The following is a 15,538-nucleotide window of genomic DNA, read 5'->3' on the forward strand; positions in this document are numbered from 1 at the left end:
AAGCCGAGCTGCGGGGGAGTCGCGGCCTCTGGGGCTCTTGCGCCTCCAGTTCCCTGGGCGGAAAGGGGCTGCCGGAGGAGGGGGCACGTCTCCTGTGGACCACCCAAGGCGTAGGGGTCGGGGAGCCGTAAGGCGAGTGCTGACGGCGAGGCTCATCTGGAGAGTCAGACTCCGAATTACGGGGAGACAGGCTTTGGGGTGCGCACAGCCCCAGGGGAGGGGCTCAAAGCCAAGGCCGAGTTTCCCGCCAGGGCAGCGTCAGGGCGCGCCCTAGAGGACGGCGTGGAGAAGCGATGGGAGAGCGCGACTTCTGGGGGCGGGGGGAGGTGGGGACTCTATCCGCACGGATGCTCTTCTAGACTGCACCTTAGCTGTGTGGTACCTGGAGGCGGCGTGGGTGGGTGGGTGGCAGTGTCGCTGCCTCCTCTTCTGTCACATCCTGATTTGGGTGTCTCTCAGCCATTGCAAGGCTCTGTCCTCTAGGAGGTCAGATTCTTCTGCCCACCTGGTTACTGAAGGTGGACTCCCGTCCTCTAAATCACCACACCCATCCCGGAAGATGCCAGTCCAGCTTTCTTTCCCTCTTCTGGGCAGAGGACGCCTTATTTCCCTGCTTAGCTCCAGATTTCATCTCTGCCATTGAGAAGCCCCACCATTCCCACGTTGACACACATCTCCTTTGCTCCCAGCAGGACCCTGAAGTCCTGGAACAGTCTTCTTTAACATCCCTCGGGAGCCCAATAAACGCACTCTGAAGGAATGAATTCATCCATTTATTCAACCTTCCCATGTACAACAGCTTCTTTGATGGAGTGTCACGGAGGCCCTTAAGGGAGGGAGGGCTGGGGCAGGGACGTGCATAAAGCCTAGGAGGAGGTTTAAAGTCTAGGCTTTATTTTAGAGTTGGGTAAAGAGGAGCTATTGAAGATTTCAGAGAGGACATAACTGGCCTTAACCTGTGCAAAGTCTTGGGGGTAAGACAGCAGACAGGGAGTCAGGCTGGAGGTGATGCAGAAGTGATGAATATGGGGTGGTAGTGGTAGTACAGATTTAGTGTTGAATACATGTATGTTCTGAGCCAGGGACGGTGGTGGCACTTTGTCAGTTGAGACTTAGTTGGAGAAAGAAAGTCAGAACTCACACCTTGGGGTTGGAGGGAGGGGAGGAAAAGACCAATATGTGAGGGAGAGGGTGTTCAGCACTTTCTTCATTCTTGGTTCAGGTGACCAAGGAGGATGGCCATCATTCCCTATCCATCCCTGGAGCTTGTTCGGGGAGGAGCCTCCATCCTCCCCTCTCCCCCTGAGTTTTTAGCTTTGAGTCCAGGCTGAAACCAGAGAAGAACAAGAAAAGAAAAAAATGAGCTGAAAACTGAAGCAAAGTCCACGGGGTGGGGAGCTAGAAGGCCCCCTTCAAGTAGCTCAGGCCTGGCAGCTTGTGCTGGGCTTGTGGAAGATTCCTCTCACAGATGCGAAATAATGCTGGAAACCACCCGAGCACGTGTAGGGCTTGAGGGTCTGCGGGGCTGGGCCACCAGTGTCAACCCACTGCTCCACTCCAACCGCACCCAAGGGCAGAGTGCGCTGGTTTCCTGGGCGAGGCCGAGTGGGACCCGCGCAGGAGCAGTCCTGCCAGCCCGCGGCTGCCCCCTGGCGCCGACTCACTCCTCCCAAGGGCTCATGTCGGTGTCGATGGCCACACAGTTGTATGCAGCGTAGCGGAGCTTCTCCTCACACACCTTGGCACTGCAGGGGGTAGGGAGCTGATCAGCGCCAGGTGTAGAGGTCCCTCCATCACAACCAGGGGCTTTTTGGCTCCAATTTGTGCACCCAGTACCTGAAGCCCTCCTCCACCCTAGGATGCCACCCACCCCCCCCACCAATCCCCAGGCTGGAACCTAGGACACCCACCTGGCATAGTGCGGTAGGAAGAGGGTGCTGGAGCAGGTAGAAGACTCAGGCAGTGCATCTGTGGTCTCATAGCTGGGGGCGTGGAGGGACCAAAGATCAGAAAGAATTGCAGGGGCACAGGGCAGGGGTCTGACACGTGAATATGTTTGTGGGGCAGGGCAGAAGGCCAGCCACAGCCTCTTTCGACTGGACCTCCCCTCCCCATCCTCACTCACCCCAGCTTGTCCGGGTAGATGTAGATCCGAGCTGGCAGACGGCTGCGGCCTGTGACAAAGCGCAGGAAGCGGCTCCGGTCCTCTAGATGGAGGAGAAGGAAATCAGTGTCCGTGTGCTGATGGTGGAAGAAGTTCTTCAGCTTCCGCCCTGTCTCTGTATCCCAGGAGTGGAGTCCGAACCCAGACATTACTCTGCCCTTTCCACTGACCGTTGGTGAAGTTGTTCAGTGCCTCCCAGAAATACTGCACCCGTGTGTCAGATGGCTCGAAGTCCTCAAACCGGGCTGGTGGGGACAAAACCAGACGGAATTAATTGTTAGGTCCTTAACCCCAACCCCAGGACTGCACTGCCCTGCCCCACACTCACTGAGCTTGCGCAGAGCATCCACAGTGACCTCTGGGTCTCCGCACACCTTCTTCTCCAACTCTTGCCACGTTAGCAAGTCCAGCACAGCCTGTGGCACCACCTTCAGCAGACCTGCTTGCATGGCTGACACCTGCGGAGGAGGGAAAGGGCCTGGCTGGGGAAGAGGGCACAACTCCCAGCTCAATGTGTGGTGGGGACCCTTGGCCTCTGCTCATGGAGACAATGCATCTCTGTACTTCACTGATCAGCAGGAAGGTAGGGCAGATGGATGGTGGGGGCCGGAATTCTTGGGACTGGGTTCTGGGGGCCGGAATTCTTGGGACTGGGTTCTGGCTATAAGAAGCCCAAAGCTCTCTGTTCCACTGGCCTCTGGGTAGTACCTGCTCCTTGCTCTCCTCTAGCCGTGCCTTCTGCACCATTTGGATGAAACGGGAACGGTCCTCAAATCCCACCACGATGCCCGCACCCCCAGGGATCAGCTCCACCACCTGCTGGTCACTCAGCACAGTGGTGAATGTTAGCTCCTTTCCAAATTTGAACTCAAATGTCTCCTTGTCCATTCCTTCCATCACTTCCAGGAGCTTTACCTGGGGGTTGAAGAGAGGCAGGAAGGTCATCTTTTCATTGTGGAGACAGTCCTTGTTTTTCCTCAAGAAGCTCACAGGGAAGCAGGAGAGGCAGCCAGGCAAGGCAGTCCTCACGCAGGCAATGAGGGCAGTGAGGGGGTTAGTACAAGGGCTGTGAAAGCATCAAGACAATGCCTAACCGGGCTTGGAGATCAGGGAAGGTGTCCTGGAGGAAGTGGCAGCTAAGCTGAGACCCAAATGATGGCTGGGAATTGGCTGGGCCACCAGGAAGTCAGGAGAGAGAACATCTTGGAAAAAGATGGAAAGAGCAAAAGGCCTTAGAAATCTGTCTGGCTGGAGCCTGATCATGAACCAGGTGTCCAGAGATACACGGGTCATGTAAGGCCTTTCCAGACTCTGCATTTTATCCTAAGTCCAGAGTGAATTTACTGAAGGGTTTAAACAGCGAGAGTGAAATGAATTACTCTGGATGCTGGAGATCAGATGGGTAAGAATGGAGACAGGAACACTGATAACTTTTGCAGTCAGTGGTTGGGTCAGAAATGAAAATGGCTGAACCAGAGGGAAAGTAGTGAGATGGAAGAAGTGGACAGATTCCAGAGGCAGATGTGACAGAATGTGGGAGGTGAGGGAGGAGTGCAGAATGACCCTGAAAGGGCTTGGCATGGGGAGGGGTGGGTGGTGGTGCCACTGTGAGACAGGGAGCCCTAGAGGGCAGTAGACTGGGGAGAGGATGAAGAGTGTGTTGATCCTGAGGTGCCATCTTGGGACAGATGTCCAGCCGGTAAATGCACATATAGCTCCAGGCTTAGGAGAGAGGTTGGGGCTAGAGATAAGGAAGTAGGAGTCACCAGAATAGTGACAGTAGTTGAAGCTACTGGAGTACATGGGATTGGAGAGGGAGCATGTATGTGGTAACAGAAGGTTCAGGACAGCCCTGGGGAGCAGCAACCTTGGGGGCTGAGCAGAGGAAACACTGGTTCTAGGCCCTAACTCACCAGCACAGAGTCCACAGCTGGGAAGTCCTTGCTCCAGCTCACCTCCTCACCAGAGAGCTGCTTCCACACGAAACCAGGCAGAGCCAGGACCTGTGAGAAAAATACTACTGTCTTCTCACCCTGAGCTGCCCAGGTTTGGCTGGCTCTTCTTCTTTCCAAGAGCCAGGATTAATCTGGTGGGGCGCAGAATAGGCTACTCACCAGGAACTCCTTACCCCGAAGGGCAGCCCCCATCAGCTGTCCGATCCACTCGTACTTGGCAAAGTCTCGGCAGGAGGGGTTGGGCACATACATATCCCGGGCCTCACCCGTGCCATTGCCCTGTCCCCGAGACAGAGCTGTCAGCACGGTGTGGGATGGACCCTACTTTGTTGCCCCAGATGCCTCAGAGACCTCCCTGAACACCTTCCACTGGGGGCCCTGAATGATCCCTCTGAATATACAGTGACTCCTCCTTCCCTGCCTGTCCAGAGGCTGCCCCAGGCAACTCATTCTCTCCTCTGCCCCCTCTCTAGCTTAGCCCGGTACCTGGGAGGTTTGCAGAGACAGAACAGCAGAAACAATTTGGGAGGTAGGGATGGGAGATTACCTGGTTGGCTGTTCGGACAAAGAAGGGCAGAGGCACAGGGGTGTCCGCCGAGCTAGGGCACAGTTCTTCTGACATGTCTGCCAGGCTATCCCGGAAACCACCCCCTGAAATGACAGATAGATGCCCTCAGCTGGGGCACACAAGAGCCTCAGCCCCCATAATGGGGTAATAAGCAAGTCCCCTATCTGGTTAGCTGGTGATCTCAGAAGCCTCTACCACTCGAAGTAGGGCTGGACCCTTGTTATCGTCCCTCAGGGCCTCACCTTGGTCAATGATGCCTTCTGCAATGAATTTACACTCCCACCACTGGTCATAGCGCATGGGCCACCTGTAAGTAGGAGTGGGTCTCTGTCACCACACAGGGCCAAGGCTCAGAATGATGCACCTGCCCAGAGTCCACCCAGGAGTACGGGCTACAGAGGGGTAATGGTGAGGGGACCAGAGGCAGTGTGTGGGTATACATGTGTACATGTATACCCTGAGCAGGTCCCTCGCCCCCATGCCATACCTGTAGTCCAAGGGCTTTTCATACTTGTCAGAGGGCTTGAGGCCTTCATAAACCTGGGGGCAGGGGAAAGGGGAGGGAGTTGTGGGAAAGTCTGTGTCAAGACCTGGCCCCACTCTTGCCCAAAGACCTTGCTCAGGTCCCTGTTGGCCCAGCCCCCTAGGCCCCTTACTGACCCTCCCTCAGTCTGACCCCAGGTGGTCCAAACCTGGGTGAAGACAGCATTCTTGCAGGCAGGGTCCCTTAAGGGGCAGGCACGGTGTTCCATGGCGAGGCGCCGGTTGATGTATAGGCGTGGCATGAAGCTGGGCTTGCTGCTCTCCGAGTCACGCAGGCACTGGGCCACCAGGCCTGGCCGCTGGCGTGACAGCAGCAGGAACTGCTTCACTTGCTGGGGAGGAGAGGTGGCCAGACCAGGACCAGCAGGCAGTCAGCCTCTGTCCAGGCCCTGGAACCTTTCTCTATTCCTGGACCTAATCCCATGGTTCCAGTTCAAGTCTAGTCCATCCCTGGTCCTTGCTTCCAGTCTCTCCCTTAGTCCGGCCACCAGGCAGGGAGAGCTTTCTAAAACAAAAAATCCAACTTTGTCATTTCCTTACATAAAAACTTTCCAGTGGCTCCACTGACCAGGAACAAAGTCTGGCCCCAGGGCTCTCTGCTACCAGGGCCTGCTTCCTATCCACCTTCTCCCAGCCTCATCCCCATGTCATACTCACATCTACGGGCAGGCTTCTCTTACGTCATTTTGAGCTGCTGGTTAATTCCCAGTGTCCACCTTTTATGCAACCTGCCCTGTCCATGCTGTAACCTCTCCTCCCCGAGCTCTGTATATTTCACATGCTCTCTGGGGAATAGCACCCCAAACGCGAAATTTTGACTATTTGTATCTGGCTTTCTTCCTATGTTCCCAGAGCCCAGCAAAAGCCCAGGCCTAGAGTAGCTCTAAAAACTCTCTGATGAAGAGTGAACAACTGCCTGAGCAGAAAGGGGGTGCCCAATGCCAAGACCAGCACTGCATGTGTCAGGCTCACCTTAATCTCACTGAAGGTGCCCAGCGTGTGGTCCCAGGCAGGTACCAGGTGGTGCAGGACGCTGTCTAGGATCTTTATGAATCTGGGGTGGGTGGGTAAAGATAACTGCAGCTAAAGAGTTTGGTATGGATGCAAGACCCCCTCACTCCCCAACTCACAGGGACAGGAGAAGGGAGGGCCCAGGGACTGCTCTGCCTCCTGAAGTGGAACAGCTTACAGTATAAGACCTTGGGGGCCTCTTCCACACAGACATACAAGGCTCAGGACGGGGGACAAGGAAGGGCCTGACTGGCCCAGGGCCACAGCCACCTTTGCAGGAGAACAGCTCTTCGGTATAGCACTTCCGGATCAGTGCCTTCCAGGCGTGGATATCGCACCAGACTGGTGGGCTGGAACAGGTCTGCATTCAGCCCTAGTTCCCGCTGTCTAGATGACTTGATCTTGACCCCTCGAAGACGCACGTCAATCCCATCATCTGGAGGAAGGAGTTAAGAGTGAGATCACTTACTGCGCCTGCTGCCTTTTTGGCCCTCAGACCTGAGAAAGGCTTCTTAATGCTCAGCCTTTTGTTACTCCTAGCCCCTAGAAACTTGGGACCTTTGGGATCCCCTCCTATAACCTGATTCTGATTATTATATTCTTCGCTAGTTTCTGTGTCCACCACTATAGTTTGGGGATGCCTGAGGGTCCCAACTCCGTTCCTCTTCCAGGTGAGCCCAAGCACTTCTATGGCTTTAAGGCAGGCCTCTTACCCAGCACCTTCCACCCGGCTTGGGCCCCAAAGCTTCAGATCCTAGAGTTAGTCCAGCTATCACCTTTACCTCAACTCCAAGTCCATTTCCTTCTCTCCACACTCACTGCCAGCTAACCCCCATCTACACACTGGGATCCCTTTCCCTCCTTAGGGCCTTAAGCCCCACCTCGGCACTCGACGATGCGGATCTCGATGACTGGGAGGTGGACGGTCATGTCCTCCAGGACACAGACATCCCCGATCAGGGTCCTGAGAGGATGAACGTGAGGCACTTTGGAGACCCCTTGTCTTCAGGGATTGCTGGGGTCTCGCTCGAACTTTTGCTTCCAACGTGGGCCAGATCCTACTGCTAGGATCATGTCCCACCTCCCACCCCAGGCCAGTTCACTCACTCGTCAATGCTCACATCACTCAGCTTCTTCAGGTTGTCCCCTTCACCCCCATAGATCACCACCCGCTTAGGCATAAAGTTGTCATCTGTGGTATCCACCGTGAGTAACAGCTTCCTGAGGGTTAAGAGTGTGCACATGGGTCTTTTACACTCACAGGCATGTGGCTCACCCACCCTGTCCTACTCAGAGCCCACTCACTTCACAATGGTGCCCTTTTTCATGGTAAGCCGTACCCAGTGCTGGCACTGGGACCCATCGCTCTCCCAGTAGGTGTCCGCATTGCTGTCTGTCAGGCAGGACACATTGAACTCCTCCTGGGGAGGGGCAGAGAGGTGGAATCAGTGTTTACCCCCACTCCCTGCACTGGGGGTGTGCTTTGGGCCAGGGAGCACGAGAGAAAGTACAGTGGAGCTGGGTTAGAAGCACATCTGGTATGGGTGGAGGTGTCTAGGGGTTCCTACATGACTTCCAAGATGGGGGGTTGGACTGAGTATGGCCTGTGGGGATTCAGATTTGGCCCTGGCCTAGAGGTGAGAGTTCTGGATCTAGCAAGATGTGACTACATCTTGCTTGGGGTGGGAGGAGTCCCAGCACCCACCGTGTAGGAGGAAACGTCTATGCTCTCCACATACTGCTTCACGCTACCCAGGTTCTCATCCTCCTTGCCCAGGTGGTCGTACAAGAAGTGGATCAGGTCCTCGTCGCACTCGTAGGTCCACGTCGGGGGCACATAGCTAAGCAACCCCAAGTCCCTAATTAGGTCGGGCCCAGACCTGGAGCTCCTTCCTCCCCATCCCATCCCAGCTCACTCACAGTAGCCTTTGTACAGCTTCTGTGTATGCCTCGGCTGGCTGAGGCCTTGATCCCAGGCGATGCGAGTATGTCAGGTCCACCACCTGTTCCCATCTGTGCGCACAGAATGGGGGACGGGATGCGGAGACATCAGCGAGCAGCAGGAGACCCTGGAGCCTTCTCCAGAGCTCTAGCTCCTCTAAACGGCGCCTCCAGAAGCCCCACCCCAGCTCCCTTCAGGTCCCGCCCCTTTCTGCTGTAAACCCTGCCTCCACTCCAGATCCCACCACCCGGGCTTTGCCACACTAGGGCACAGCAGTCTGACAGCAAGCCCCGCCCCTCCCAGTGCAGGACCTGAGCACCGGGCGGTAGTCCACTCCAAAGAGCTGCTGTTGCCGTTGGAGGTGGTCTGGAGTGTCGATGGGTACGAGCCGGGCCCCGCCTTCTGCCGGGCGGCACACCAGCAGCCAGCCTTCTTCCAGCCCGCAGTCGCCCAGGTGTTCCGCCAGCTGCTCCTGCCGGGACGCGCCAGACGGGGACAGCCGTCAGGGAACTGCCGGCGGCAAGCCCTGCCCAGCCCACGGCAAAGGGCACCGAACGCTATGTCAGCTCAATATGGGGGAGGGGAAGGGAACAGCCAAGGGCTTCCCTGGTCCCGGGTCTTTTGCACCTTGGTCAGCTTCACCCAGAGCCCGTGGCCATTGCACAGCTCCTCGCCCGTGGTGCGCACGCAGGCGCCGCGCCGGAGCTCGATGCTGTCGCGGGCGGCGCGGAGGGGCCCGGAGCCGGTACAGGTGGCCGGGCCCGTGGCTCCCACACGCAGCCCTGGGCCCTCCGCCTCCCACACTGGCAACAGCACGCGCGACGGTCCCGCCGGGTCCTTGTAAAGCTTGTAGAGCACCTCGCGCGGCACGAAAGCTAGCGCCGCCGGCAACGGCCGCCCAGCGCGGAGGCTCTTTGCTGCCTCCGCCAGGAAGCGCACGCGGCCCAGCAGCTGCCGCGGGGACTCTAGCGCCGCGCCCGGGCCCGCCATAGCGTGGTGGCCCAGGGAAGCCCAGGGGCGAGTCGGCCCCAGGTGCTTCTGCCGGAAAGGCTGACGAAGCTTCCCACCACCTTCAGCCCCGCCTTCGGCCAGCCTTCGCCGTAAATTCTGGACTAAACGCCCCTCACATTCCCGCCGTATTGTCCTGTGTACTGGGATACTCAATCCTGTTATCTGTTTCTGTGCCTCTCGCTCAGCCAACCAGACCCAAGTTCAGTAGTAGTTTCTACCTGATCAAACTACCCACTCCAAATCCCATTGCTACTACCATTTAATCCCCACTGCTACTACCCCATTCAAGCCACCATCCATCCTATCTAGCCCGGGAAGTTGCAACAGCTATTTCTCAGATCCTCCGGCCTTCTGTTTTGCCTCCGTGCCCCCAGTGAGTCACACTACAACCAGAAGAATCTTTAAAAATCTGTTAGATATCCTCTCAGGCTCCCCATCCTAGGGGCAGTGTGACTAAAATGTTTGGGAAAATAACCCCCTCCCCAGCTCGGCTGCTGACAGGAGTCTTGAGTCATTTAGGCTTGATCCTGGTGGTTACTCCTAATCCCAGGACACTGGTGATCATTATCCAGTTTCTCCCAGTAATTCTGAACCAAACGAGAGGAAAGGCCGAGGTGGTTAGGGAGGAGGCAAAAAAACATGGACAGAAGCTGTTGGTGAAGTACAATCATGGAGGAAAAGGCAACTTGGTCCCGCCCCGTTTCTTTTAAAAGTTTACTGAGATATAACTCACACCATATAATTCACCCATTTAAAGTGTACTACTCACTGGTTTTTGATATATTACATTAATTTAAAAAAATAGTGGAAAATATATATAACAAAATTTGCCATCTTAACCGTTTTTTAAATGTATAATTATCTATTTCCAATACTTTTTCATCACCCCAAACAAGAAACTCTGTACCCTTTAAGCAATGACTCCTCATTGCCCCCACTCCCCAGTCCCTGGTAAACTCTAATCTACTTTCTGCCTCTATGAATTTGCCTATTATAGATATTTCATATAAGTGGAACCATACAGTATTTGTCCTTTTGTGTCTGTCTTATTTAACTTAGCATGTTACAACAATATTGTAGCATGTATCAGAATAATTTATTTTTATGGCTGAGTAATATTCCATTGTATAAATATATATATATATATATATACACACACACACTACATTTTGTTTATCCGTTCATTGATGGACACCTGGGTGGAAAGTTTGTTTTGATACAGTTTTCAAATCATTGAAGTTATCAAGAAAGAAATAAATGATCCCATGTAATTATGACAGTTTTCCATTTTTATCTTCTTAATAAGTTGGGAACACAGTGCCTCTCTTCCTTTCTCTCCAAGCTATTTGTATGCTATTACACTACTGCAAGATAAAGTGAACAAATGCACTTAACAAAGGCCTGCATGACCTGGACTCTGTAGACAGCTCCAGCCTCTTTAATTCCACCAGCTTGATCTTGTTTCCCATTAAGCCATTTGCTCTTTTTCGTCTTCTCTTTACACATGCCGTTCCCTCTGCTTGGAATACCCCACTGCTTTCCCCAGTTAAACGGAGCCCTTGCAACTTGCTTCTAGCTCTTTCCCTTTAAAACATTTACTATTGTGATTGCTGACTTGTTTCCGCATTAGTCTGTAGCTCCTTAAAGGAAGGAAATGTCTTGTTCTCCACTGTAATCTCTGCACCTATTGTAGTGCCCGCTTCTTTCTAGGTAATATAAATACTTAATTATTTCAGTTCCCTGTACAACTTGGTTCCATAATTCACCATATGCCTGGTGGGGCCAGGCATAAAATTGTTAAAATCATTAAGAGTGGGAGTGAAAGTGAAACCTGGGCCGAGTCTTCCGGGATTCCCAGGCCGTCAGAGGAGAGCAAATTCCTCACGCCACGTGAAGTGTAGTTACAGCGAAGTTCTTTTGTCGGGGGAGGGGGAGGGAGGTGTTTGTTGTTGCGTCGCTACAGAGGACTTTACGGTGACGAGACCTAGGGGGTCCTACGGGCAGCAGCCGGGGCAGCCCGGGAGTCTTTTCTGGAGTCTGATCATGTGACTTTCAACATGGCGACAGCCTTGGCTCATTGCAGGAAGGGGCGGAGCCTGGGCAAAGGTCAGGCTCAGAATTAGGCTACAGCGGGGACTGTGCTCGCGTTTACAGACAACTTATCATGGAGGCGAACAAGTGTGGGTGAGTTCTCTGTGCCACCACGCAGTGTGGCCATACGGGCTTCTGACCTGAGTCTTTCAGCTCAGGAATCTGTCCCTATACCCCTCTTCCCCAATCCCGGAGAACCCAAGTCTCTGGAATCCCAAATATTCCAACCATGGATTCCTGAGATGTTCATCCCGGGGACTGCCTAGCTGGACTGCGTACCCCAGACCTTTATTTAGGAGATGCCCTCTGGACTTTCTAATCCTCAACTAAGATCCCTTTTTCGGACCGTCATTTCTGATACCCCCCATGACCATCCCCCAGCCTGGAGATCTTCCAGCCCCAAAACCAGACCAGTGGTACCCTTGTTCCTGAGATTTTTTGGTCCAAAGACCCCCCCAAACTCTCCTAACTGGACTTTCGTCCCCTTCCCCCACCCCACCACTCTCCCAGTCCCTCCAGTGGCTTTGAGCCTGGGGAAGCTGCGACTATGTGTAGGGTAGAGGCCCCGGCACCGGCCCTTCTAGTCCTGTACACCACCTGATAGGCAGAGGGGAGGCGGAATCGGCGGGGAGCCACAGCTTGGTAGCTGGTCTGGAGAAGACAGATAGCTGTGCTGGACTGTATCCGCCTTTAGAACCGAGCCCTGCCCAACCCCCAGCCTAGTTTACTGACACCTACCCTACCCGCTTCTGATCTCCAGACCTCAGGGTTTTCCGGAGCTGAAGAATGACACCTTCCTGCGAGCAGCCTGGGGAGAAGAAACAGACTACACTCCTGTTTGGTGCATGCGGCAGGCAGGCCGATACTTACCAGGTCAGGGTCAGGGCCTCGGAGTCTAGGTAAAACTCTGGAGGGTGAAAAGTTTTTGAGGGGCAGAGGAGGGCTCTGGAGGTTCCTCAAGGCTGAGCCCTGCTTTCCCTTTTTTGTCCGCAGAGTTTAGGGAAACTCGGGCTGCCCAGGAGTTTTTCAGCACCTGTCGCTCCCCAGAGACCTGCTGTGAACTTACTCTGCAGGTGAGGGGTCCACAAAAGAGGGAGAGATTTATGCTCTCAGCTCGCCACTTAGCAGTCTGTCTTCTTTCCCTATAGCCACTGCGTCGCTTCCCTCTGGATGCTGCCATCATCTTCTCCGACATCCTTGTTGTACCCCAGGTACCTGCTCAAATCTGATTCTTGAATGGGTAACAAAGGGAAAAGACAGTCAAGGCTCAAGATAAGCACTTATCCTTATGGGACAGAGGGAAAAACAGGCTGGAAGAGATGGAGTTTGGCTGAGTTTTATTCTCCTTTTCCTCCTTCCTGGCATGGGTTGAACAGATCTCCTTCTCATGGAGTTACAGGTTGGGAACCTGGACGTTTTCTCCCCCACCAGGCACTGGGCATGGAGGTGACCATGGTGCCTGGCAAAGGGCCCAGCTTCCCAGAGCCATTAAGAGAAGAGCAGGATTTACAGCGCCTCCGGGATCCAATAACAGTGGCCTCTGAGCTGGACTATGTGTTCAAGGCCATCACCCTCACTCGACAACGTCTGGCTGGGCGTGTGCCACTGATTGGCTTTGCTGGTGCCCCGGTAATATGGAACAGGGCAGGGACTTGGGCTTGGAGAAATTACCCTGGCAGGTCTGGGTGTAGACAAGGGAAGGAAGTGTCTATCTGGCTTCTGCCTTTTGCAGTGGACTCTCATGACATATATGGTTGAGGGTGGCGGCTCAAGCACCATGGCTCAGGCCAAACGCTGGCTTTACCAGAGACCGCAGGCCAGTCACCAGCTGCTCCACATCCTCACTGATGCTCTCGTCCCATATCTGGTGGGACAAGTGGCTGCTGGTGCCCAGGTAAGTCCTGAGGGAGAGACAAATACGCTGGGGTTTCGTCTTTATTTATTTATTTATTTTTGGCTGCACTGGGTCTTCGTTGCTGCGTGCGGGCTTTCTCTAGTTGTGGCGAGCGGGGGCTACTCTTTGTTGCGGTGCCTGGGCTTCTCGTCGTGATGGCTTCTTTTGTTGCAGAGCACAGGCTCTAGGCGCGCAGGCTTCAGTAGTTGTGGCACGAGGGCTCAGTAGTTGTGGCTCGCGGGCTCTAGAGCACAGGCTCAGTAGTTGTGGCGCACGGGCTTAGTTGCTCCGCAGCATGTGGGATCTTCCCGGACCAGGGCTCGAACCCATGTCTCCTGTATTGGCAGGCGGATTCTTAACCACTGCACCACCAGGGAAGCCCTGGGGCTTAGTCTTTAAGGACCAGAAACAATACAGTTCCTTATACCTGTGAGGGTAGGTGTCTCAATACCAGGCACAAAATAAGCTTCGCATGAAATGATCTGGCTGGAGCAGCTAAGCCCAGACACTGGCAGGGGGGCTTAATGCTCTGTGTATTCAAAGACCAAACCTAGCACTGGGATCTGGAGAAGGCAAAACTTTTTGACTGGAACTGGGCTTATAGGCTTAGGCAGTCTCAGGGGTTGAAGTCACTTGGGGAAAACTGAGGCACATTCTGTATGTGGGGCCCAAGATACTTCCTCTTTGTGTGTTATGCATTTCTTTTCTAACTGTAGGCATTGCAGCTCTTTGAGTCCCATGCAGGGCATCTTGGCCCACAACTCTTCAGTAAGTTTGCACTGCCCTACATCCGTGATGTGGCCAAGCGAGTGAAAGCCGGGCTGCAGGAGGCAGGCCTGGCACCAGTGCCCATGGTAAGGATGGGGATCAGATGAGTGAAGGTGGGCCCGTGGAACTATCAGGTTAAGTCCTGCATGGACCGAAGTGACCACTGGAGGGCAGAAGCACAGCTGAGCTATATTAGGAGGCATAGCAAAGCCCTCGGCAGCCTGAGATTTGCCCTTTCCTCCAGATCATCTTTGCTAAGGACGGACATTTTGCCCTGGAGGAGCTGGCCCAGGCTGGCTACGAGGTGGTTGGGCTTGACTGGACAGTGGCCCCAGAGAAAGCCCGGTGAGTGATGGAAGGTGCGGTGGAGGGGATGCAACTGCCATATGTGCAGTCACCAGAACAGGGCACTGACTCTACTTCCAGGGATTGCGTGGGAAAGACAGTGACCCTGCAGGGCAACCTGGACCCCTGTGCCTTATATGCATCTGAGGTAACAACCAGGTCCCTGTGTGTGTCTGTGTTTGTTTCTGTGCACTCCCATGGTTCTGGATATGGTTGTGTTTATTACTATATGTGTGCTTCTATTATCTGTTTATCCCTCCCCTCTACTCCACTCATACCATGTGAACTCTAGGAAGGCAGGAGTTTCTTCTCATTAATTTTGTTCATTTGTGTTTTCTTAGCGCCTGGCCCATACTAGGCACCCGATAAAGTTTTTTGAATGATTGTATGAGTAACACCGAGTAGAAGCATGCCTACATGTATGTGTGTCACTATTATGTATAGGGAGGACAGAGGTGTGCTGGCCTCCCCTGTAGCCAGTGCCCTGTTGGTCCCCCCAGGAGGAGATTGGGCGGTTGGTGCAGCAGATGCTGAATGACTTTGGGCCGCAGCGCTACATTGCCAACCTGGGCCACGGACTTTACCCTGACATGGACCCAGAACATGTGGGAGCCTTTGTGGATGCCGTGCACAAACACTCACGCCTGCTTCAACAGAATTGAGCATAATCCTTTTCTCTGAAGTACCACTAACACAGATGATTGTTTCCAGGAGAATAAAAGTTCCAGAGTTGGAGTCTTGCATGTGGTTTTGTTTGTGAAAGATCTGTGCCCTTATCCTCAGTTCCTTCTTAGCCTCTTCCTTCCCTGGGCCTCTTTCTGCATCCTCTCCCACACGTCATGGGACCTTGGGTTATCAGTGAATATGTATGTAGGACTTAATGTCAGGACCTTTACCACCATTTTGCTCTCAGATCTCCAAGCCCCAGAGCTACATGGGGCTGTGCAGATCTTCCTAGGAGCTAGAGCTGTGACATTTGCAGGGAAATGGGGTCCCTGTAGCATATGAGGCTAAATTGACAGGGCTTTGTGTCTGGGGAGGGAAGGGTGTATAGATCAGAGTGGGACACAGAAATGGCTAGAATACTTCAGAAAGGCCTGTTGAGGAAGATGGAGTCTAGGTGAGCGGGGAGAAGCTGAGAGGCCTTCAGCTTTGATACCAAAACTTGGGAAGACATAAAGACTCGGTTAAATTGCTTAGGATTAGAGCCTTAGACTTGCATCACTGAGGCAAGAAGGTTTCTGAA

General features: G+C 54.0%; 3 protein-coding genes across 4 annotated transcripts in view; 1 reads left to right on the plus strand and 2 right to left on the minus strand.

The window, feature by feature from the left end:
- Positions 1-760: 760 nt before the first annotated feature.
- Positions 761-9,209, minus strand: HECTD3 (HECT domain E3 ubiquitin protein ligase 3). Of its 2 annotated transcripts, none has more exons than XM_028489434.1 (21): positions 8,811-9,209; positions 8,495-8,655; positions 8,162-8,254; positions 7,947-8,082; positions 7,547-7,662; positions 7,349-7,462; positions 7,123-7,205; positions 6,512-6,677; positions 6,203-6,284; positions 5,380-5,562; positions 5,175-5,227; positions 4,930-4,994; positions 4,667-4,770; positions 4,279-4,398; positions 4,078-4,167; positions 2,873-3,079; positions 2,493-2,622; positions 2,335-2,409; positions 2,126-2,207; positions 1,911-1,982; positions 761-1,327 (listed from the first exon to the last, which is right to left on the minus strand). In XM_028489434.1, exons 1-21 carry the CDS (start codon positions 9,171-9,173, stop codon positions 1,243-1,245), a joined length of 2,580 nt encoding a protein of 859 aa, XP_028345235.1. In that variant the 5' UTR covers positions 9,174-9,209; the 3' UTR covers positions 761-1,242. The 2 variants fall into 2 exon arrangements, with proteins under 2 accessions (XP_028345235.1, XP_007110734.1); XM_007110672.3 differs by having other exon boundaries at positions 761-1,745.
- A 2,061-nt stretch (positions 9,210-11,270) lies between these two features.
- Positions 11,271-15,027, plus strand: UROD (uroporphyrinogen decarboxylase). The gene is made up of 10 exons (XM_007110669.4): positions 11,271-11,378; positions 12,046-12,158; positions 12,279-12,358; positions 12,434-12,496; positions 12,717-12,914; positions 13,018-13,179; positions 13,896-14,033; positions 14,192-14,292; positions 14,374-14,440; positions 14,793-15,027. The coding sequence occupies exons 1-10, from the start codon at positions 11,359-11,361 to the stop codon at positions 14,952-14,954; spliced, it is 1,104 nt and encodes a 367-aa protein (XP_007110731.2). The 5' UTR covers positions 11,271-11,358; the 3' UTR covers positions 14,955-15,027.
- ZSWIM5 (zinc finger SWIM-type containing 5) overlaps positions 12,440-15,538 on the minus strand; it is a 287,054-nt gene continuing 283,955 nt past the window's right edge. The window contains exon 15 of the transcript XR_003679639.2: positions 12,440-12,516. The gene's annotated coding sequence lies outside the window, so the exon portion shown is untranslated. The remainder of the gene's footprint in view (positions 12,517-15,538) is intronic.

This window comes from Physeter macrocephalus, chromosome 4, assembly GCF_002837175.3.
Source record: "Physeter macrocephalus isolate SW-GA chromosome 4, ASM283717v5, whole genome shotgun sequence".
In the NCBI taxonomy this organism is placed as follows: Eukaryota; Metazoa; Chordata; class Mammalia; order Artiodactyla; family Physeteridae; genus Physeter; species Physeter macrocephalus.

What these genes read in the sequence shown, in the direction of transcription:
- HECTD3 (XM_028489434.1), bottom strand. Translation starts at nt 9,173, where the DNA reads ATGGCGGGCCCGGGCGCGGCGCTAGAGTCCCCGCGGCAGCTGCTGGGC. An exon ending in AAAAAGGGCACCATTGTGAA is followed by an intron (nt 7,463 to 7,546) that starts GTGAGTGGGCTC and finishes CTTAACCCTCAG; the next exon opens with GAAGCTGTTACTCACGGTGG. An exon ending in AGTGATGTGAGCATTGACGA is followed by an intron (nt 7,206 to 7,348) that starts GTGAGTGAACTG and finishes TCATCCTCTCAG; the next exon opens with GACCCTGATCGGGGATGTCT.
- UROD (XM_007110669.4), top strand. Translation starts at nt 11,359, where the DNA reads ATGGAGGCGAACAAGTGTGG. An exon ending in TTGGCTTTGCTGGTGCCCCG is followed by an intron (nt 12,915 to 13,017) that starts GTAATATGGAAC and finishes TGCCTTTTGCAG; the next exon opens with TGGACTCTCATGACATATAT. An exon ending in GCCTGGCACCAGTGCCCATG is followed by an intron (nt 14,034 to 14,191) that starts GTAAGGATGGGG and finishes CCTTTCCTCCAG; the next exon opens with ATCATCTTTGCTAAGGACGG.